Genomic DNA, 24,915 nt, shown 5'->3' on the forward strand with positions numbered 1-24,915 from the left:
ACTCTCAGAATAAGTAAACAGAATTACTGACGGAGATGTTCCTTGACAAAGGGTGTTTTTTATGATCAGTAATGAAGATGAGAAAAAAAGATACATCATGATTTTAATGAATACATACAGAGGACCATTAAAGACAAGAAAAAAATAGCACTGTAAGATATTAACAATGAACTAACAATGTCTTGCAGAAGAAAAATCTAGAAAGAATTTATTTAAATAATTCAATCTTAGTACTGAACCGCCATATTTAAGATTTATCAACTATAATGATACAACTTTTGACACTCACTGAAGTGAATGCACAGTTTTCACGTGATATAGTTTGGTTATAGTAACAAATCTTTTATATATTCATAAATATTTAAACAAATAAATGTTTATGTTGTTATGTTAATGGTATTTTACACTACCATTCAAAGGTATGGGGTCAATGATATTTGTTTTTGTAAGAAATTAATCAGCAAGGATACATAAAACTGATAAAAGGTTTAACTTAAAAGGTTTTTAACTTAAATCAATCTTGTTCTTTTGAACTGTCTATTCATCAAATAATCCTAAGAACAAAATGTATCATGGTTTCCAAAAATATTATGCAGTTTTCAACTGTTTTCAACAATATAAAACAAGATAATAATAATAAAATGTTTCTTGAGCATTAAATCATCATATTAGAATGATTTCTGAATTATCATGTGACGCTGAAGACTGGAGTAATGATGCTGAAAATTCAGCTTTGCATCACAGGAATAAATTACATTTTAAAATATATTCAAATAGAAAACTGTTAGTGTAAATTATAATACTGCACAATTTTACTGTTTTTACTGTGGTTTTGTTGATCAAATAAATGCAGAATAGACTTCTTTAAAAAATAAAATAAAAAAATAGTACACACCCCAAGCTTATGAACGGTAATGTATGTCTCAAAATGTTTTAACATTTGGTTTTTCACTATTTGACACACCTTTTTTGTAATTTCAAGCAGTATCTTCAATTAAAATATTATTTTCCTTGACTAAAATTATATACCTTTTCCCTCAGGGTGAAATGGACTAAAAATGATAAATATATGATAAAATATAGAACTTTTTCATTAGACAAAAAAGATGAAAAAAGCAGTGTAAAAATAAACAGTGTAGCCTCTATAACACGCAGTCTCAGCAGAGTCCTGAACATTGCTAATGTAAGCACACTGAGCTCAGCCTAACCCAATTAAATATACATGCTCCTATAAATCTCATATTTATATTTAATACGCATATTTAATAATGCTTCATCATTTACGTGCCCAAAAAAATCCACTGAACGATTTTGAGTGGGAGCCAAAAGGTAAGTGAGATGTCACAAACTGGCAAAACATCAGCTCTCATGTGCTTTTAATTTGACAGGTAAAGAGCTTCAATTTGAGAAACTCAATTTAGGCACTAGCTCTCATATGTCAGCAGTCTTTATATCAGGTGAAAATCGATAGATGTCTAAAAACACCCTGCTTTCAACATCCTAGCCTGAATTCATGTGTGATACAAGATAATGACAGCCTGTCAGAACACCAGGAGTGAAAGTTACAATGTAATAGCTTCCTTGACCCTGTTTTTTGCCATTCCAACCTCTGCAAAAAAAAAAAAAAAAATGAATCAAGGCCCTGAATTATTGAATGAAGTCAACTGAATATAATGTACTTGGCTTACTTTATACACTGCTCAAAAAAATTAAAGGAACACTTCGAAAACACATCAGATCTCAATGGGGAAAAATATCTTGCTGGATATCTATACTGATATGGACTGGGTAATAAGTTAGGAACGAAAGGATGCCACATTGTTTGATGGAAATGAAAATTATCAACCTACAGGAGGACTGAATTCAAAGACACCCTGAAAATCAAAGTGAAAAAATTATGCAGCAGGTTAGTTCATTTTGCTGAAATTTCATTGCAGCAACTCAAAATGGTACTCAGTAGTTTGTATGGCCCCCACGTGCTTGTATGCATGCCTGACAGCGTCGGGGCAAGCTCCTAATGAGACGACGGATGATGTCCTGGGGTATTTCCTCCCAGATCTGGACCAGGGCATCACTGAGCTCCTCAGTGATGCCCTGGTGCCATTGTCTAGCCTGTAGAGGTCTGTGCGTCCCTCCATGGTGATGGACCATCACTGACCCAACACCAAACCAGTCATGCTGAACCATGTTACAGGCAGCATAACGTTCTCCATGGCTTCTCCAGACCCTTTCATGTCTGTCACGTGCTCAGGGTGAACCTGCTCTCATCTGTGAAAAGCACAGGGCGCCAGTTGCGGACCTGCCAATTCTGGTGTTCAATGGCAAATGCCAATCAAGCTTCACGGTGCTGGGCAGTGAGCACAGGGCCCACTAGAGGACGTCGGGCTCTCAGGCTACCCACATGAAGTCTGTTTCTGATTGTTTGGTCAGAGATATTCACACCAGTGGCCTGCTGGAGGTCATTTTGTAGGGCTCTGGCAGTGCTCATCCTGTTCCTCCTTGCACAAAGGAGCAGATACCGGTCCTGCTGATGGGTTAAGGACCTTCTACGGCCCTGTCCAGCTCTCCTAGAGTAACTGCCTGTCTCCTGGAATCTCCTCCATGCTCTTAAGACTGTGCTGGGGGACACAGCAAACCTTCTGGCAATGGCACGTATATTGATGTGCCATCCTGGAGGAGTTGGACTGCCTGTGCAACCTCTGTAGGGTCCAGGTATAGCCTCATGCTACCAGTAGTGACACTGACCCTAGCCAAATGCAAAACTAGTAAAAAACAGTCAGAAAAGATGAGTAGGGAAAAAAATGTCAGTGGCCTCCACCTGTAAAACCATTCCTGTTTTGGGGGTCGTCTCATTGTTGCCCATCTAGTGCAACTGTTGTTAATTTCATTAACACCAAAGCAGCTGAAACTGATTAACAACCCCCTCTGCTACTTAACTGACCAGATCAATATGCCAGAAGTCTAACTGACAGTTTTCTGACAGATTTCTCAGTGCAGATATGAAACTGCTGAATTATACGCACTAGGGTACGATTACATGACAATAATATACTAAAAATGCTTTCTACAAATTCCACCAAATATTTTCAATGAGATGTCAATCTGAAGACTGTACAGGCCACTCAAGAACATTCTACGACTGATCCCTGAACCAAGCTTAAGCAGATTTGGATATATACTTTGGGACGGCCGTCCTGCAGGAAAGTTCATTGATCATCAGGCTTCAGTCTCTGCACCGAAGGCATCACCATCTTTGCCAAAATGGCTTGATACTTCAAAGAATTCATGATGTCCTTCATACAGTCAAGATTTCTACTTCCTGCAACAGAAAAGAACCCCATAACAAGACTGGACCACTTCCATGTTTGACCATGGAGATGGTGTTCTTCTGCTCAAAAGATTTTTGCACCAGACGTACCACTGATCCATAAGTCCAAAAAGTTCCAGTTTGGTCACATCCCTCCATAAAACATTCTTCCACAACTCCACAGGTATATCCAAATGAATTTAAGCATATTTAAGTCAGCCTTTTATGTTCTTCTTGGTCAAGAGTGGCATTTGGCAAAGCTGCAGATCCTATGAGCAGAAGAACACCATCTCCATAGTGGTCCAGTCTTGTTATGGGGGTTCTTTGCTGTTGCAGGAAGTAGAAATCTTGACTGTATGAAGGACATCATGAATTCTTTGAAGTATCAAGCCGTTTTGGCAAAGATGGTGATGCCTTCTGTGTAACTGAAAATTGCGCAACTGCGAGTTTATATCTTACAATTCTGAGAAAAAGTCATATTTGTGAGTTATAAACTTGGAATTGCGATAAATAAAGTCAGAATTGCGAGATAAAAAGTAGCAATTACCTTTTTATTTGTTATTCCATGGTAGAAACAAGCTTCCATAATATCATCATTGTTTCCATACGATACTGTAGCTCATCAAATGGTGATAAATTCTCTCTTGCGGAGTCTACACCTACAATCTTTCAGTTACAAGCCCAGATTTTTAACCACAATGCTACTTACCACCCAGCGTAGCCACAAGCTGGTCTCACTGGCCGTGCGTACAGTCACGCTGCTGGGTGCCATGTCCGGAGGAGCCTGCAGGGTTTGAATTACACGGGATGGCACGCTCACTGGACTCGGGCCCACGATATTCACCTGCCGCATTCGGAACCTGTAACCATTAAGTTAATCAATCACATCGTTAAAACTTAACTCAATACTGGCAACACTTCCCAGTGGGAAAATAGATGGCTGTAGAGTTTGTAAAGAACCCTGTGTGGGCCTGTGTCCGCTGCAATTCACTTTATAATTGCACCAATTACCATGAAATCAAAGTTTATCAGTGGGCAGAACAAATGGAGAGGCTGCAGCAACATCCATAAGATGTGACATAAATTGCGGGGTAGAGAAAAACACAGAGGCAAGCAGTTCATCATGAAGCTCAGAGATGATTCAAGCTGTCTAAAACAAACGGATGAAGTCAGACATTAAACCTGTTTAGATAACAGCAGTAGCTATATATTACTGGACATAATCTGATTACACATAAAAGACTGAATAGCTCTTTTTTAAAAAAGCGTCCTAAATAATAGAGGCTTTAATGCTGTCACAACACAAGTGCTGTGACTTTTTAATATTTCTTTAAGATTTAATTATAATCTATTTAAGTTAACAGGCCTTATAAAAGAATATTTTTACACTATTATGATTGGCCTGGTTGAAAACTCACATCTGATTGGCTAAAGAGAATGTCTGTTCTCAAGATTGGCCCACACAAATCCATAACGATTCTCCCACACATGACTATTTGCAAACGCAGATCAATTTGTACATGTAGAAACATACCTGTATATTTAAGAATTGTGCTTTGCATTTGTGAATCTTTATGAATATTTGCAAATCATATTTTGTTAATGTGAATTAGGATAATGTGAAATGCTGTTTGCAAATATATAAACTGTTTTGTGAATGTGAATAGGCTCATGCTTGTCAATCATAATTTGTAAACACATTAGTTTAGAGACCATTTTAGCTCCACAGTTTACTAAGAACAGTTGATAAATATTAAATCATTGGTTGCTATTAGTTTTTTTAGCAACAACAACAACACAAAACAGGTTAAACAGTTGGCCTGCATGTTTGTTATTTACATCCACAAGATGACAAATGCTATATTGTAGCTCTGGTTATCACCATATTGACCACTGCAAGTTTTGGGGTGACTTTTCAGTGTTGTATTCTGTACACACACAGAATGATCATTCAAATGCGGCCGTCACTCGCAGAACTTGCAGTGTGTAGTGAATTCTGAAGTCCATGCATAAAATAAGTGTTTTCTGTGGGTAAATAGATTTCATGCACATACTATGTCTCAGCAGTTCTGTAGCAAATCTCAGTTCAATTGTCTTTTTTCAGCATAAGACAAATATTACAAAGATGTCAAGATCAGAAAGAACAGGAAAGAAGAAAGGAATGAATTAAAGGCATCCTCAGGGAAAGAAGCAGAAAATAACAAGATCACAGGCATAAATACAGAACGGAAAACATTGCCATAGTGTTCTGACTTGAACTGTGAACCATTCGATTTGTTTATGCAGGCACAGAATCATAATGTGATTAGGGTGTATACTTGTCTTCATTAATGCAACTGTAATTGGAGTAATCTACATGTCTTAATTTGATTAGGCTCACTTAAAATGTGTATTTATTCAGATTAAAGCAAATGAAAATTCTGTTTAAATGGCAATTGCTGTCTTAATGCAGCTAATGTTTGTTTGTACAGAAACAACACTGACCTGTAGTGTGTGAACGGTGTGAGATTGGGCACCTCCAGCAACTGAGCTTCAGGGTCGTTCTCTTTCTCGTACAACACCTTCCACTCTTCCTCATCTCCAATACTGCCCACCTGAAGGCAGAGAGCCCTGCTGTTACAGTATGTGGCAACAATACCAACAAACGACTACAAAAAATGATGATCCCTTATTAAAATATGAAGGCATCAGTATCATTTTAACTGACAGACCCATTCATACTGTGAGACAAATATTAAGAGATGAACATGACAGCATTTTCATTGTTCAGTGTACGTTAACTGACAAACGAAAGTAGTGTAAATGTTTTTGCACTGTAATTTTGCATAAATGTCCCACTTTGAAACCTCGAGAACTCAGCTGTTTTATTTTTTTTATATTGTCATTGTGTCATTTTTCCTACTCACTAATAGAGACAGAGGAATAATAATCTGAAGAGTAAGATTTTCAATATTTTCTTTTCCACAATAAATATAATTCGAAAGAAGTGTTTTAAAAAAATACTGCATTAAACATATTTAATAAATATTTTAAGTTAGCACATTAACTTTGACAGACCTATAAATAGATTTTTTAGAAATGCTATGGGAAGAATTTTGCAAATATGAATTTTGCAAGAGTTTTCTCAAAACTGAAAGCTCCAATCAAAGGTACAGGTTTTGTCATACACTCATTTATCACCAGGACAAAAAGTCATGTTTACAATTTCCAGGGCTGCTACAAAAAGCACTACAAAATCTATGATTTCCATCCTAAAAAAGCAGTTAGCAATTTTATGTGTCAGTCAGATGGGTGGTTCTTGTCCAGAATAAAAAGTGGACCAGCCTTTTTGGCAGTAGTCTGGCTACATGAGACTACCTAGACATTAATCTGCCATGGCATTTCCAAACATCTGAAAAGAGCCATTTTACAGACCCTTTGAGAAAGGTATCTCTCAGCATTTGTCAAATGCAGAGTCCAAGTAGTGAAGTTAATGAAAGGAGGAGAAAAATCCACACACTGCACTTCATTATACCCGGTACATCACAGGCCAAAGGCTCTTAGAGTGTTTTGTAGTGAACGTGCCTTCAGCAGGAAGGCAGAGCGGAGCAGGTTAAAGCTTTTTCAATTGAGTCCAGGACAGTGCCAGCCACTGCCCCATTTCAAACACATTGTGCGAGCCAAGTCTAAACCAATCAAAGCTCATAGCACTCAGGAAGATTTACTATGACCAGTGGAGTGTACTGTATGCGGTAAGCATTTATGCCAACGTGATAGATGTTAGACGCGTGGCACCTTATGCTGGAGACCGCTGTTGTATTTCATAGCTGGTGCGTATGCAGGGCCTCTCTCTCGCTCTGTGACAGATTTCTGCAGCGGCAGATAGCCCGGCCTCAATCAACTCTGGAATTCAAGTACCGCCACATGAAAAGCCGAGGCTTCCTTTTGCAAGCTCCGGGCCGGCGTCAAGTTCAGAGAGTTGACGTCGATTACAAATTAGGAGTCAGTCATGTGATTCAATCTGTCATCACTTTTGCTAAAGTCGCAGGCGATGTGGAAAGGGCGAGGATGCGCTCTCAATACATCTCTGAGCTGTGGAGGGCAATCACAACTGGAACTTGCTGTTATTCAGGTTGAAATGGAAGTGCTGAGTAGAAGTTAATCGAGTATGTGTGATAAGTCTGCATGCTGGCTGTTTTTAAAACCCTGTGATGACAGCTGGATGCAGGTTTGAACCCTTAAACACTACTGAATGTGCACGGCGTAACCTTATGCATAATAAATAATGAGCTGATTAGCAAAACGGTCAAATCAAAGTGAGATTTTGATGTGACCTTTTACATTTTTCAATATCTTCAATTTTTTTCATTTTAAATGTTAAAATTAATTTTATTTTATTTTTTGTGAGACAAGATACACTGCCCGACCAAAAAAAAAAAAGTCGCTGTTTGGATTTAAATAGGCAAATACTTAAGAATCTATGAATAGATCATTATTCATTACAGTGATTATTATTTTTCGAGCATGTTATATGTTTGGCAACGGTTCTTTTAACCCTTAAAGATGGAGTGTGTAGCTTTTCAATTCTTAAACAACCATGTAGGAAGACACATCGTGGACATATTCCAGGATGACAATGTCAAGATTCACCAGGGTTAAAATTGTGAAAGAATGGTTCAGAGAGCATGAAGAATTATTTTCACACATGAAATTTCATTAATTTCATTGAAAGTCTTTGGGATGTGCTGGAGGAGACTTTACAGAGTGCTCACCTCTTGCATTGTCAATATAATATCTTGACCAAAAACTGATGCACCTCTTGATGGGAATAACATCACAACATTTATTTTCCTCGAGAGGTGCATCATTTTTTGGTCAAGATCTTGTATTGACAATACAAGAGGTGAGCACTCTGTAAAGTCTCCTCCAGCACATCCCAAAAACGTACACTGAGGTTAAGGTCAGTGCCAATTCATGTGTGAAAATGATTCTTCATGTTCTCTCCCAACAATTCTTTCACAATTTGAGCCTGATGAATCTTGACATTGTCATCCTGGAATATGGCCATGATACATCTTAATACATGGTTGTTTAAGGAATGAAAAGCTACACACTCCATCTTTTAGGGTTAAAAGAACCGTTGCCAAACATATAACATGCTAGAAACATAATAATCACTGTAATAATGATCCATCCATAGACTCTTAAGTATTTGCCTATTCAAATCCAAACAACTTTTTTTTTTTTTTTTTTGGCGGGGCAGTGTACAATAATAAAAAATGTTATTCTAAAAATTTTTTATTATAAAACGTGTACACTGGCTGACAAATAAAAATAGCACAGAATTTTTTTTTTGATTTACTGTCTCACCCTCAATCCTGAAAGACTTGATAATGTTATTTTATTTATTTTTTTGAGAATTGATACAATAACCAAAAATTTTGTTCAGTGTATATTGACTGAAAAATAAAAATTGCTGATATTTTTTGCTCCACTGTCCCGCCTTGAATCCTCAAGAACTGACTGATTGATTTAATCATTCCTTTTCATTTTTCTGAGATACGATACAACCACCAAAAATGTTATTCGGTGAATACTGACAGACAAATAAAAATTGTGCAGATGTTTTTTTCACCACTGTCCACCTTGAATCCAGCTGATTTATCCGTCAAGCTGTCAAAATAACTGAAAAGTACATTGCTAGGATTAGGAGACAAAGCCTACACAAATCATCCTAAGTACTTTGCTCAACACTGCAGGGATGTTTCATTATCATGTAAAATGTTTTTATTTGCTGGTGAAGACTCATCAGGGAGCACTGTGAGGATGTACAGCTTCAGGCAAGCTCGTGTTGGTAGGCGGATAATGATCAGATAAAGAAGAACTGAAATATGACTCACCTGCCCCTCAACAATCCACTTGGAGATGGTCGTCTTCCCATCATCCCCTGCACGGAACTTCAGTGTAGCAGATCGTGAACTGATCTTGGAAATAACCAGATTTGATGGAGGCCCGGGAAGTTCTGTGTTAAAGGCAAAAACCCAAAAAGCAAATAAAGATGGAATATAGACAAATAAAAAAATTAAATAAAAAAGTTAAAAGTCACTTCTAAACAACATCCACACATCACAACAATCAATAAATACAAAACATCCACAAGCCTGCCTTCTAAAGTCAATAACACCCAACATTTCTAAATCATGACCAGAATATTTTTAATAACAGTGTGTAGATCCATGTTGCACAAGGGACTTAGTCAAAAAAAAAGAGAGATTTGTGATTCTTTTGAAGTGCAGAGATAAAAAGTATCATTTGGGTCGAGAAACCTTTGATGAAATTACACTGGAATTAAATCAAATAACAGACGATAGTCTTGCATCTGCCCAAAATCCCCACTGAGATGTGTAGACGTCTGTTTCCCTAATGTCTGACAATATGCAATTTATCAGCAGGCATTATGGTTTTGGCTTGGCATTCAGCCAATTCAGCATTTGCCTTCTTTCAGTGAACAAGAGAAAGTCTGCCTTAAAGCTGGTACAAATGAAAATTTCTCCTTCAGTGCCACATTTGATTTATGGCAGTGCATGAGCAACAACTTTTCAGTTTCTGAGCAGAAAAGGCCAGCTCAAAAGATCATCATTCATTCTTATATTGTTTGTGTAAAACACGCATTCATAAATAAGGAAGAGTAGCTCCTGTAATACAGCTTTTAATTTTTATGTTCAAAAGCTACGAAAGACCTGGTGGCACTCCTGACGAAATGGTGGAGGACGTTACAGTTCCAACTCCCGCCTCGGTCATAGCTGCCACTTCCAGGGTGTACGTGGTGAGAGATGTCAGGCCGGTGACCTTGTAGTCCAGCGTAGTGTTGGCCAAGGTGCGCGCTACCCGTGATTGGTTCTTCCCCTGCACCTCCCAGGATACCAGGTAACCTGCAAAACACCATCACTTTCATTGAAACTCAAGAAGTCTTTTGAGTTTTACACACTTTATAGCTAAAAAACCCATGGGAACGGGCCAATTTGGGGCCTCTCGCCCAAGTCCAACCTGGGATGACAACTCGCCAGAGTAGGAGGAATTTTTCTGAGGTCTTGAACTTGAAATAAACAATCTCTCTTTAACAAACAAGGTGGGTGAAATGGGGAACTGCTGTAGTGAGTTGTCTAGACCCTGGGCCCTGCCCCCTAACCTGCATCTAACTGAGACTAATAGCCAGCAGAGATCCTATGTAATTTGCTGTTTATTGGGAGTATTTTCTCCCAGAGTCAGCACTGTTTCCAATCGCTGAATGTCCTTTTTCATTGAGGTGCTCATAAATCAAGCTTTGCGCTGGGAGAGCCCACTGGTGAACAGGCATAGGCAACATTCAAAGAGCAACAATGCTGTGTACATTGATATAGACAGGAGCTATTTAGTCTAATGTATGTCTGATCTCATTCGTCTCCATACTTTCAATCAACATCCAGTGCCGTTCCGCAACTCACTCGGCTTAATCTGTCCAGTATCAATCTACCGCTGCCTCATTAGTCCAGATCTAATTCTTTCTCCGCATTATTGAGACTTCACCAGTGACTCTCATGAAAATATGTTGTCTTAGTCAAATTTCATGGCAAAAAAGAAAAAAATTATATTTGGCATACAGGAAATAAACCCCCGATATTTTAGGACTGATTTAGATTTGTAACATTATTTTCATATTTAAAGGTTCAGTAATTTTTGGACATTGTGGAAATATTCTACTCAGTTCCAAGGCATCAAAACGGCTTTATTCAATAGCTTGCCTCGTGTACAAGTACAAATTATATATTTATATATATACTTTGATATATTTTTTAAGCACCTAACCCCACTCCTACCCTAAACCTACCCACCTCTCCACAACATAAAACTTGTAACAAGCAGAAAAAACTAGTCACATGTATTTATTGCAAAAAAAAAATAAAAAATAGTATAAACGTATTAAAAATCTTCTGAAGTTATACAATATCTCTTTGTGAGGAACAGAGAAAATGATCCCACCCTATTAACACAGTCAATATCTCATTCAAATGATAAATCCGAACTTTAGCATGATGCAATTGGTCACAAAACGTCTCAGGTTAGGAATGTAACCATGGTTCATGGTCGCGGGGTCAAAACACCCCATGTGGTGCATTGCGGTACCATGGGAAAAAAGTTCAAGATTTGGGTTTTGACTTTGTTTGTGCCAAATTTGGTGGTATTACCAGGAATTTTAAGGTATGTTTGCTAGGTGATTTTGATTTTTGGAACCTTCAGAAAACTTTAACTTGATTTTTCTCAAAACTGACTTTGCTGACTATCGACTTCAAACAGGTGTAGCTCAGTCATTTTTTTGTCAGACTCGTCTTAATAGAGAACTGGGGGCGGTTGTGGCCTGAAGAGAGTCAGAGAGTCTGGTAACCCAAAGGTTGTGGGTTTGATTCTCAATACCAGCAGGAAAATTACTGAGGTGTCCTTGAGCAAGGCACATAACCCCCAGTCGCTCCCAGGGTGCCACAGCAAAAATGGCTGCCCACTGCACACCTGGAGCAGCGGGCAGCCATTTTTGCTGTAATTTTTGCATTACTCGTTTTCTCCTAATATATGTGTGCAGTAACTGGATGGGTTAAATGCAGAGGACAAATTCTGAGTATGGGTTACCATACTTGGCCTTCACATGTCACTTTCACTTTCAGAATATGAAAAAAACAATAACTCATTTTTGAAAATGTGCTCACTGCGACTCATTTTGCCAGCACTGTCAAATATCAAAGCTGAATTTTCAGCATCTTCACTCCAGTCTTTAGTGTCACGTGATCCTTCAGAAATCATTCTTTGCTGATTTGCTGCTAATGAAATATTCCTTATTACTGTCAATGCTGAAAACTGTAACACTATAAATGTCTTTACTGTCACTTTTGATCAATTTAATACATCCTTGCCAAATAAATTTGATTAATTTCTTGCAAAAAAAGAAAATCTTAGTGACCACAAACTTTTGAATGGTAGTGTATAAAAAATATACATTTAAAATGACATTTTTTGATTACTTTCATTAGATTTATATGATGATTTATATGAAATGATGACTGTACGTGAATGTGCTTAATTCTCTAAAATAATGTCACAATGCAAAAAATATTAACAGTCCTAAAAATATTTTTTTTTTTTTTTTTTTTTTAAAGCAAAATCTAATTTCTTATTTCTTTCTTGATTTTGGGGTAAAATATGACCTCCAATCATTTTGAACAGGTTTTGTGAGATTCATGCTCATGTTCTTGTTTTATGCTTGAAGGTCAACTCATGCTTACGGGTCTTTTGATTGTGGTTAACATTTCTTTTATTTTGATCTGTCTGCACTTTACGTTCCCAGTGGTAATGGTTCAAACACAATATGGATAAATAGCACTCCTGGAATGCTAAAACACATGCATCAGCGCTCACACAGAGTCATGCAGAGACAAACACACACAATCACAAAAGCATCCTTTACAGCTGTGCAACAGGGAGCGAAAATTTTTCTGCCAACTGAACGCAAACAACGATGCCATAATTGCCTTTGTGCAAAAACTCAATGAAGTGTTAAATAGAAGCGTATCCATTAATAAAGCTATACGAACACCCAAGAGTTGCCAAATGAAAATTGAGCTCCTTTACGGGCTCACCTGCTTTGTCTAATGCAATGTTCAGCTACATTTAAACAGAGGGTGGCAGATTAGATTTCATTTACCAGGAAAGACAAGTCTAATGAACAACTCATCATTCCCAAAACTGAGTTTTGCAGATTCTGGGGCAAACAAATTTATTCAAACTTACTGCTGCAAAATATAAGTGTTTTGCTTGATTATTATGAAATATCTGTCTGTTTTTTTTTTTTTTTTTGGTATCACATCAATAAAAGCAGCAGAAGAGTCACTCACCAGTAATGATGCCATTCTTATCCACAGGTTCCTCCCAGCTCACTCTCAGAGATGTGTCCAAAATCTCTGTAAAGCTCAAGCGACCGACAGGGCCTGGAACTAAACACAAAGACATTTCCCGGTTGTAGACCTTCTTTTGCTTCTAAACAAGCTCTTTCTATTGTAGGCTAATTGAGCTGATTATAGACTAATCCACACTCTAATTGTGAAACATGTAAAATAAGGCATTATTTAGTCCCTTTTTAATGAACCACAACAAAGATTCCAATGATATCAAAACCTGACATGCACACAAGCATTGTTTCTTTTCCTGGGTCATTCTTTTTCCAGTAACATTTTTCTTGAAAGTAACCAAACTAATTTCTCACTTGTAGTGTCACAGATGCCTAAAGACACTGATATAATTACATCGCCTTGACCTACAGAGCAGTATTTGTACTTAAATCTGAGCAGCACTTTAATTAATGTGACTTTTATAAGACATGTTGTAATTTGGTATTTTATCACCCTCAAACTACCCCAGTAGAGGAAGAACACTGTCACAATGCTGATGTAAAGGCCAAAAGCTGGCAGTAAGCTACATGTATTAAAATATTTCCTGCCAAATGAAGAGCAGTCTCCTGTGGTTTGGCTTTCTCATTAATTAAAATAAACATTTAGTTCTGTTTAACTTTATCTTGAAGCTTTCAGTAAAATGAGGATTTAAAATATTCATGCAACAGGTACTTTGTTTTTCACCTCAGGTTGGTAATAGCAGTAAATATTCATGACTGTGCTAAATTCCTCAGTATTTTGAGAAGTTGGTGTATTTTTTATGGTATGTTTTAAAAAATGATTTTATTTCTTTCTAATAGACACACACACAGGTTTGTTTTGCTATCAAAGTGAGGATATTCCATAGGCATAATGGTTTTTATACTGTACAAACTGTACAGTCTACCCCCCTACACTACCCCTACCCCTGAACCTACCCATCACAGAAAACATTCTGCATTTTTACATTTTAATAAAAACATTTTTAGTATGTTTTTAAAGCTATTTCAATGTTTATGTCGTAATACCAGTGTAGTACCCACGTCATTATACAAATGTGTCCTCATAAATCACAAAAACGCACACACACAGACACACACACAGACACACACACACACACACACACACCTACCTATATATACTGTATATAGGATTATATGAATGTTATTTCAGTGCATTTTGTGTCAAACAGCACAGAAAGGGTCTTTTTTTTTTATGTAAGTCCCGTTTCTGAGCACCAATTTTATTAAGTAATATGATTAAGTGAGTGACAGATCATGACATGGTCTAAAGCGCACGGCGCAAGTGCACTTAGGCGTGCCCAAATCCACTTTTGCTAGTTTAATGATGGGAAAAATGGTCGGTGGATGGTCTAAGAGGGTTGTCCCTATTCTCTTAATAAGTAACGGGTGTGTTTTGGGCGTAACGTGCAATAAACCAATCAGAGTCTCATCTCCCATTCCCTTTAAAAGCCAGCTGCACTCGCGCCATGGTGGATTGCTATTTATATGGTGGAATTTGCAAGCGGAGAAACTTGAAGGCTTCTCTAGTGAGGAAATGGATCTGCTCATACGCGAGGTTAAAGTGCGCGAGCAGACCATCTACGGGACAAGCCGGATTCCACCAAAGCATTTTTATCTTTATGCACACAATAATAATCTTTTACATTGTAATCCTTTTATTTTTAATATTTGGCATGTTTGTGCGCTGCTGCGTGTCTCTGTGTGTGTAATAAGCAGAATGTACTCGCGTTGTGTACCCGCCTATAGGCGCATGTTACTAACATGCCCTTTAAATAACAAAAAAATACTGCGCCATTGTGCCATGGGGCAGTCTATTTCAGCTACCTCAAAATAGCAACGTGCCAACAATGCGCCTGAACACACCTTAAATTTCAGACCAGCACAAACGGGCGCAAATGCACTTGCTATTTAAACAACGTGGCGCAGGACGTGAAAATAATAACTGTGTCGGGTTGAAACTAGCAAAAAACCCTTGCGTCGCAGCTGGCGCCGCGTTGCACCGGGTGTATGATAGATACATAGATGTATAACTTACTGTCCTCATGAGTTTGCACCAGTTTGGGGGCACTGCGGGGTCCGTTCCCTGGTGTGGTGAAGCAAAGCACTGACGTCAGGTACCAGGTGAACTTTTTTAGACCGCTGATGAAACCGAGGTGACGTGTCCCGTGATAATCAGGGGTGATAGTCACAACGATAACATCCTCTGGAGACCGTTCGGGCCATGCCATCAGCTGAGGGACAGAGCAATGTCACTCAAACAGAACAAGAAAATAAAGGATCAAACCAACCCAAAAAATCCCTCAAAACGTTCACTGACACAAAACATATATTTTCTATATTTGACTTGGACTCAGTGGGAACCAGTACAGGAGAAATGAGTGTACCTTGTAACCTTGATTAATGCCATTGATGAACTGCTGAGGTGGTGGATTCCAAGTAAATTCAATGGTGGTTGAGTTCACTGCTTTGGCCTCCACACCCTGAGGGGGCGCTGTAGGAACTACAAGCAAGCACATAATACATGTTAGACTCCTATTCAACTTATTTTTAGTCTCAGACACTTTCAAGAAGAAAAAAGTCTAAATCTGATTGGCTGACTTCTACACGTTTTCTGGGAGCTTAGTGTGCTGCGATCTTTAACGGTTCACCAGGAAACAAAAGCAGTGTTTAAAAGTTACAGGACTTCAGCAATGAATGCTTCAGATGAGAAACTGAACACTGGATTCAAAAAGGTCTGTGAAGATAATGGCTTAAAGTTTTTTTTTTAATTTTAATGTAAAGCATTTAGTTGAATTAAAAAAAAAAAAAAATGTGTTCACATGTTTAACCACGCGATACGGGAAAAGTACTATTTTACAAGTTTGGCTGACCTTTTAGATTCCCAGGTGATTTCATTTGATTATTTGTGTCCTCTTACATCTACAAAGTAAGATCAGGTGAAGAACCTCACTGAGAAGAGAATATCTTTACAGGTAAACATCTGCCATAGCACACAATCTGTTATTGTAGTGACATTTACACATACCTAAACATGATGTTAAACAAAACTGGTATTTGTTATCATGTTATTTTAATTTATTATCGTAATCATAAACACTGGTTTGTAGCATAAATTGCTTTACCACTTACTGCACTTTGTTTTTCTTCTAGTTATTTACCTATAGTGGCTAATGAATCGGAAAGCCAAGCCTCACACATTCACAGAAAGCAGCTTACTTCCTTGTTGCAAAATAAGGTGAAAAACATCCTAGTGTGACTCATTATATCAGGTACACTGCTATTCAAAGGTTTGGACAGACCTACTCATTCTTGATTATTACTATTTCTCACATTTCAGAATAAAGTCAATATATAAAGTATGACAGAATTGCAATTATGAGAATTATAAAATAAGGTCATTCAAACAGAAGAAGACTTATATAGAAATCATTTTCAAGTGTTTCGGCATGTAAAAAAATTAGAGTGGCTTAATCTCTCTTTGGTCTTGTAGAAAGATTTCTAATGAAGCTTCTGAAAAGAGGGCTACAAAAAGTAATTCCTGCAAGTCCTGCTCTGCTTTTAACAAGGGACAAAACCATAATGTCTCTGGTCCAGTGGCTCATGAGACTGACGTGATGAAAGTTTCAACAAGCCTTATAGGGTTAGTTCACCCAAAAATGAAATTTCTGTCATTAATTACTCACCCTCATGTCGTTCCACACCCGTAAGACCTTCGTTCATCTTCAGAACACAAATTAAGATCTTCGATGAAATCATGTATCAAACAAAAAAAGTGTGTCAAACTGCCAAAGTCACGTCCCCCAGTGGTGAACCATTGAAATTTCAAAACACTTAAGACGTAACAAAGCCTCGTTGACTGAAATCACGTGACTTTAGCAGTTTGATACACGCTCCAAACCACTGATTTGAAACAAAAGATTCGTAAAGTTTCAAAGCTTCATGAAGCAGTGTTTTGAAATCGCCCATCACTAGATATCGTTGAATAATCATTTTTTTTGGCACACAAAAAGTATTCTCGTCGCTTCCTAACATTAAGGTTGAACCACTGTAGTCACATGAACTGTGTTAAATATGTCTTTAGTAGCTTTCTGGGCATCTGAAAGTGTTAATTAACTTGCTGTCAATGGAGGCCTCATTGAGCCCTCGGATTTTATCAAAAATATCTTAATTTGTGTTTTGAAGATAGAAAATAATGGAAAAATGGCGCAATGGAATCCATACTGTTTCTCCTGTTTTGTTGTTGCCGGAGTATCCGAGGCATGAGCTGTAAAGGCACAGCCCTCTTCTGGAAAGGGGGTGGGGAGAAGCAGCTCATATGCATTTAAAGACACACACACGAAAACAGTGTGTTTTTGCTTCCACCCAAAAAGGGACGTTTTGGGCATGGTATAATAAATTATCTGTCCACCTACATACTGATCGACCCTCTCTGAGTCAAACAGCACTCTGAGTCAAGTGTGCCCTGCTGAATACACAAGACATACAGCCAAAGGCACCATCTAAACACGTCTGACAAGCCTTGTTCACACTGCATTTGAATGCACCCAAATCTGATTTTCCCTCCAAATGTGACACACGCACATTTATTTTCGAATGACAGCGTGAACTGTGAACTGCAAAAATTACAATGAATTTCAATTTTTAATTCCAATAGGGAAAACTTTCATATGTGAAGACCTTAATTAACTGCAGAAAACACAATGCAAATTGTGCACTGGTTATTTGCACATAAAATATGCACTGACATATTAAGTCTCAAATGACACTTGCTTTGAACAGAAACGATAGTGAAAGTGACAACAGATGTTAAAATGTTAAGGCTAATGCATAAATGTAAGACTAAAGCCCAAAGAAATTTGTTTATGTAATGATTTAATCAGAAAACTGGAAACAGCCACTTTGGATTGTGCTGTTTTTGTTGAGTTTTATAATGCAAAATGCAGCAACAATATTTGACCATCAACTAATAAAGTGGCCATTAAATGAATCACAACATTATTAAAATTCATCAGTTAAATTAAGTGGCTCAGTTTACAATCTTCACGGTGCACCTGAGATGTGCCTGAGACATTTCTGACCTTTTCTGAAGGAGGACGCTGTAGCATGGACACAATAAATGAAAGAAAAAAGACATTCACATTCTATTATACATCCAGTATCCTTCTAAAAGGCTGAATCGAGAGAGCAGGCAGTCGAATGAAAGGCCAGGTCTTATATAAGCCAAAACACAACAAAACAATATCACAGCAGAGTCCAGATGCCTGATTGTTTGCCTTTTTTATATGCTGCTGTACAGACACCTTTGTTGGTGTATATAATACAATTGAAAAGTGTGTACTTGTACAATTCACATGAAACAGAATTTTAGAATTTCAAAAAAAATTTTTGTGGAATTGGTTGTATACATTCATAAAACCCCTGGTACCAAAATTCATACAAAAAGCATATTCATGAAAGCCTGGTGAGAGAGATGTTTTTTTTCTTCTTTTGCGGCTGATCTTTTCAGGTTGCCTGACAAGCTTTGACTTATTTTGAATCAAAAGACTATCTTTCAAAAGCCTGCCAATTATAGTCCTCTCTTAAAGCGGTGTAAACACATTCATTATGCAGCGGCGTCTCTGCTCTTCAGAGGCACTTTTCCCCACCTCAAATTCCTCACTGGGTAAAAAGCACGTACACTGTAGACCTGGTGTTGTTGAAAAAGCTGTCAATCGATTTTAATAAGTAATTAAATTGATCAAAAAGTTAAGTTCATATACCAACATTTGCCAAGAAAAGACCCCAGATGAAGGTAATTTAAAGTTTTAAAAATGTCTCATGCTCACCAAGACTGCACTTATTTGAACAATAATAAATGAAAATGAAATATTATTACAATTTTAAATAACTATTTTCTATTTGAATATATTTTAAAATGTAATTTATTCCATTACTCCAGTCTTCAGTGTCACATGATCCTTCAGAAACCATTCTAAAATGCTGATTTGCTGCTTAAGAAACATTTCTTATTATTATCAATATTTAAAAAAGTTGTGCTGCTTAATATTTTTGTGCAAACTGTGACATTTTCTTCTGGATTTTTTGATGAATGGAAAGTTCAAAAGAACAGCACTTATTTGATTGAAATACAAATATTTGCAACAATATAAATGTCCTTACGGTCTCTTTCGGTCTCTTTAATGGTGTTCTTGCTTAATAAAAGTATTAATTTCTTACCATCCACAAGCTTTTAAACAGTAGTGTACATTACAAAAAGTGGTTTTAGAAATCCATATTTTATTTGCTATATTTCCACTTCATTAAAGGTACACTATGTAACTTTTGGTGTTCTAGAGGTTAATAAACAAAACTGCATGCGTCTTGCAGAAGAACACTGTAGCCGGAGCTACTTCTCTCCATTTATGTATATAAACGTACGAGTCACGCAGGTAATGGGCTGCGGTTGGCGTCACGCTCGGTCTAAAATAGTCAGAATACAGTTTAAACACTTATTATAGGCATATAGTAGTGATTCAGGATCAGACAAAAACACGGTTTGAAAGATGGATTCATGATGTACTCGCTCATTATATCAATTTTGTACATTTTGAACATACATAGTATACCTTTAAATACTGTATAAGCTTATTTTTGGCCTATAGCAATGCATTTTATAGTTGAGTTAATCTAAGGTAGATTTAGGGGCTGTTCACACGCATCTGTGCTATCTTGTTAATGTCATGTGTTACCTATAGTAGCGCACAGCTTAGGAGACATGATTAAATGTGATACATTTATGCTAATATTTAACTCTTCAAAATGACCATGTTTAAATTGACGGCCTTTTTTTTTGTATTCATCCAAACAACTGCAGGAAGTTCATATAGCACGGTCTCTTACTTAGGATCAGTGATGTCGTCAAGGTTGCTAATTGTGAGTGGGTTCGGCGGAGCTGCGTCAATACCATTCAACTGCTTGACAGACTCTGTTTATAAAACGTCTATTTAAAATAATTAGACAGATGAAGCCTCTCAAAGCAGAGTCGATACATTTGCCGCTCCCCAGATAATCATCCAAATGTCCAAATGAGAAGACCCTGAATTTCCTGAGATGGATCCTTCTCATCTGAAGAGAAAAGCGCCCTCGTAGATAATTGACATAATTGTTTTGAAGAGGATTCGCATGGAAGTTAGCTGTCTGAGAAGAGGGCTCTAAAATAAATGTGGCGTCTACATGGAGGCTAAGTTGACCTCGGCGTGGCATGTAAACAAATACTGCATCAACCGGTTCAAACCAGCATGCTTCCTGCCTCCGCTGATGAAAAGCAACAGATGAAAACACGGAGGCTGATAGAAGTAGCAACTGTTAGGCAACGAAAAACACTGAGAGTGTGACAGAGGAACAAGGTCTCACCTCCCTGCAGCGTGTACTCAGTGACAGGCTGACTGAAGACGCCCAGGCCTGCCCCGGTATATGCAGCCACCTGAATCTCATACTGGGTCCAGATGATGAGCTCTGTGATCAGACAGTAGTTGATCTCAGGGCTGGTGATGTTCTTCTGCTGGTACTCTCCAGGGAGCCCCGCAAGCCGGTACCTGCATCAGGGCAATCGATGGCCAAACAGTGAGCGACAACGATTTTCTTCCAGGTCACCGCTCCATTAGAAGTCATCCCACAGGCTATGTAATTATTAGGCATACACTAGCTCTCTTCCAGGGTAGAACTTGTGTTAAATACACCACCGGTGGGGGAATGCTATTAAAAACAGCATAAATATTCACAACACATCCGTTGAGGAGGATGAGATTGGTCAAACACTGCTAATGAAATGCATCCAAGCTCTTGCTACATAAGGGAAATGAGTGTCACTCATTTGGATGATCTTCTCTGTTGGGTGCATAATAAATAACACTTTAGATTGGATACCCTGAATAATGCAAAGACTTTATGTCTTTCTTTTGTGTTGTCTTTGCTTGCTAAATATAAACATATAATGCAACCAATGTAGTCTGACTCACAATCTAATACAAGTCAACTCCTAATAAATTGGTCAAAAAGACTCACAAGCTCACGTGTAATTGGCTTAAATCAGTCTGACGAGTCCTTCATTAAATTAACTCATTGAATCAGAGAGAATAATGAATAAAAATCGGATTCACTTACTGAAACGCAAGTCATTACTTTCAGTCATGTTCAATTCAAAATAAAGAAACAATTGGTTTGAGAAACTTAAATCAGGCGCTCGACAATGGCCCGTCATTGGCTGATGTCAGGCTTGGTGTGTCACAGCCTTAACAATGAGTACCCAAAAACACATTCATAACAGTTTTTTTTTTTTTTTAAATAAATAATATTTTATTTTTTTAAAAATGTATAATCTTTCAAATTGCACCAAAATAGCATTGTTCAGATAAAGGTTTTTGGGGAAGATATTCATTATTAACTACGCCTTTTGCCTCACTAAACTAATTTACTGCTTATTAATAGTTATTAAGGTAGTTGTTAAGTTTAGGTATTGGGTATTATTAATGGATATAGAATATAGTCATGCAGAATAAGGCATTAATATGTGTTTTATAAGTACTAATAAACAGCCGATATGCTAGTAATAAGCAAATAGCTAATAGTGAGAATTGGACCCTAAACTAAAGTGTTACCTGTTGTTCTGATCACTAGTGTGCACACTAGTGTTTGCCAAAAACCTTACTACAGCCTGACTAGATTTACTTTCACACAGACATGTCAAACACTCCTTTTAAATCAGTTTGCTTATAAATGTGCTGGGCTAAAACATTAGTCAAAGTGACAGCACTAAGGTCAACTCCATTATCTAGATGGGATGACAAATGCAATCAAAACCTGACATTGTTGGTCGCAAAATAAGCTTCACTTTTTAATCAAAAGTGTATGCTAAATTAATAAATGTGTATTTAAATGTGTGGATTTTTGTGCCATCAGCAGCACAAAACGGAATTTGAAAAATAATGGGTAACTATTAAGAATTAATGTTCCATTTTGCTAACATTAGTTAACTACACTAGTAACATGAACTAACAGTAAAAAATACTAAAGAATTTATTAATCTTCGTTAAAGTTAATTTTAGGGCTGTCGATTTAATGCGTTAATTAGATTAATTAATTACAGGGAAAAAAATAAAGCATTAAAATTTTTAACGCATTTAACGCACTTTCCCCGCCCCCAAACCTACACAGGTCATCTGACATTTCATACAGTTGATGATGAAGGTTGTTAAATAATTGTCTAATATAGTATTCAGTCTAGTGACGCAAGGATATTGCACAGCACCAAGATAACTGACCTTCTCATCTGAGCCGTCAGCGGTCTGTCAATGTTAAAATATTTGAGATGACCAGTCAAATCAAACTAGGCGGGCTTTATGTTCACGGAAGCTGCTGAGATGTAAGTAGCTAAACTACCCATTTCTTGATAACTGTTAAAATGTTAAACAAAAATAATCAGGGACGCAAACTAATAAACTTCAGTCTGATTTCGGTCAAAAGACTATCGGTCAAAGCTCAGCTTTAAGAGGGGAAGAGACAAAGATAAAGAGACTGAGGGGTAAAAAGAAAGAGAAAGTGATGATGGAGATGACAAGGAGAGATTTTAAAGCTATTATTGTTCAATTTTTTGGCCTTCAAACGTCTTAAAATGCATTTCTATCATGACAACTCTTGGAGTGTTTGGCATGGTAATGGGTATGACAATGTTGATATGTTTGGTCTTGGTGGAATACATCTGCTACGCTGCTGCTGCTTTTATTGCTGCTGCTGCTGCTGCTGCTGTTGATTATTGCTGCTGCTGCTGCAGAGTAAGTATGGGACTTGCTACTGCCAATACATATACGACACGCTGCTGTGAGCAAGTAAGACATGCTGCTGCTGTACAATATAGCGTACATGAATTACCCCTAGCAGATCTATACAGGTGGAGCTGGGGAAGGTGGAGGGTTTCTGAAAGCGCGCTGCACTGGTAAGGCAAATGTTACTCATGTATTTGAAGATTGAGCATGTGAGTTCATTGGCTACTGATGCAACAGGAACCAATCATCTGTGTCCTATAGATAATGATGTGTTTACGAGCAGTTGAGTTAAGGACCTATTAGCCTGCGCATCTAGAGTTTCATGACAGAACTTTGTATATGTGTAGATCAGCGATCTAAATTTTAAGAAGTTAATATTGTGTTATTTTAGACACAGATTAATCAGCTGTTTGAACGAATGGAATGAATTAGACATTAACCGCCACCTAACTGCATTTTTAGCTTTTTTATTTAGAGTATCATTTCATTTAAAAAAATATTATATTTCCATATTAATAAAAAATAAAGATATAGTTCACCCAAACAATGAAAATTCAGTTGTCATTTATTCAACCTTAAGGTCCAAAAGTTTGTGTAATAAATTCTGTTAAATCAAATAAAATATTTATTTATTTTTTATCACTACTATTGTAATGTTTATAGTATTCAGTCTAGTGCTGCATCATTGCATTACACAAAAATGACTTCAAATGATCGTTTGTGGGTATTTCTCAGCCAAATTTGATGTGCGATTAATTAGATTAATTCGCGACATCATGTAATTAATTAGATTAAACATTTTAATCGCTTGACAGCCCTAGTTCATTTTAATATTCACTAATAGATTATTAAAATCAAAAGTTTTATCTGTTAATATTATTTAATGGACCTGAGCTAACATGAAATTATTTTTATTAACTAATGTTAACGCAGATTAATAAATACCATAATAAATGTACTTTTTTTTTACCATTCACTAGAAAAAAATGACTCAATAGAAAATCTTGGACAGAAGCCATAGTATTGTGGAAGTACCAGGAGTCATATTTCAGCACATTTCATCAGGCAAGTTCTGTTTGTGAAATGGTTTGTGCACGTCTCACCTGAGGACGTAGCCTCTTAAGACTCCATTGAGCTGAGGCTCTGGGGGCGGCTGCCACTGCACCATAATGGACTGGTTGGTTCTGCCACTGGCTACGATGTTTTTGGGCGGAGCGCTGGGCGGTTCCTCTCTCAGCATCAATCTGGGAAAAAAGCGCAAGAGTGTTGCTAGCACCACAAACCGGCATGCTCTACAGGTACACACTTAACGGCGCTCCAAAGTGTTCTTACATGACTGATTCTCATTGCTCTATTTTCTCTCGTGCGAATCGGGTTAGTCGACTCGCTCTAGGGCGCAACAGTGTGAACCATGTAAGTGTAACCCTCTAGTCGGAAGTCCATTTCCTAACCTAATGCACTGTATCACATCCGCCCACTCCATATAAAGCTCTCATGCGTTTTCATGGAAAAGTCTCTCTGTGCTCTAAGCACCTTGATTTGGAGGTCGCTGCTTACGTGGCAACTGGTTTGGGTGCATTCACAGCCGTACAAGATTCCATTCGTTGGCTCAGCATCTTCAAGCTAAGCGCTTCATTGAAATTTCAGGCTTTTGAATTACAAATAGACCAAACATTTTTAAAGATAAGAGCATCTCATGGTTTGTTGTGTAGCAGGCCACAGTAGCGCTGTGCATGTCTGCTGGAGGATTTGTCCCCAGTGTGAGTGCTTTTTAACTCAGTGGTAAATACCTGTACTCTTTTCAAGGAAGGAACACACTAAACAGCGCTATTTCTGTTGAATCCTAAAAGGAG

At 37.6% G+C, this 24,915-nt stretch overlaps 1 protein-coding gene across 6 annotated transcripts in view; it reads right to left on the bottom strand.

The window, feature by feature from the left end:
• The window catches only part of sdk1a (sidekick cell adhesion molecule 1a), a 331,621-nt gene that overhangs the window by 54,846 nt on the left and 251,860 nt on the right, over nucleotides 1-24,915 (bottom strand). For all 6 annotated transcript variants that reach the window (XM_051886569.1, XM_051886567.1, XM_051886566.1 and 3 more), the window contains 9 exons: nucleotides 24,166-24,306; nucleotides 20,655-20,836; nucleotides 15,647-15,762; nucleotides 15,298-15,493; nucleotides 13,207-13,305; nucleotides 10,027-10,218; nucleotides 9,187-9,308; nucleotides 5,792-5,901; nucleotides 4,017-4,167 (listed from right to left, as the gene is read on the bottom strand). In XM_051886569.1, the coding sequence (XP_051742529.1) occupies nucleotides 4,017-4,167; nucleotides 5,792-5,901; nucleotides 9,187-9,308; nucleotides 10,027-10,218; nucleotides 13,207-13,305; nucleotides 15,298-15,493; nucleotides 15,647-15,762; nucleotides 20,655-20,836; nucleotides 24,166-24,306 (1,309 nt within the window). The remainder of the gene's footprint in view (nucleotides 1-4,016; nucleotides 4,168-5,791; nucleotides 5,902-9,186; nucleotides 9,309-10,026; nucleotides 10,219-13,206; nucleotides 13,306-15,297; nucleotides 15,494-15,646; nucleotides 15,763-20,654; nucleotides 20,837-24,165; nucleotides 24,307-24,915) is intronic.

Source organism: Ctenopharyngodon idella, chromosome 3, assembly GCF_019924925.1.
Source record: "Ctenopharyngodon idella isolate HZGC_01 chromosome 3, HZGC01, whole genome shotgun sequence".
In the NCBI taxonomy this organism is placed as follows: domain Eukaryota; kingdom Metazoa; phylum Chordata; class Actinopteri; order Cypriniformes; family Xenocyprididae; genus Ctenopharyngodon; species Ctenopharyngodon idella.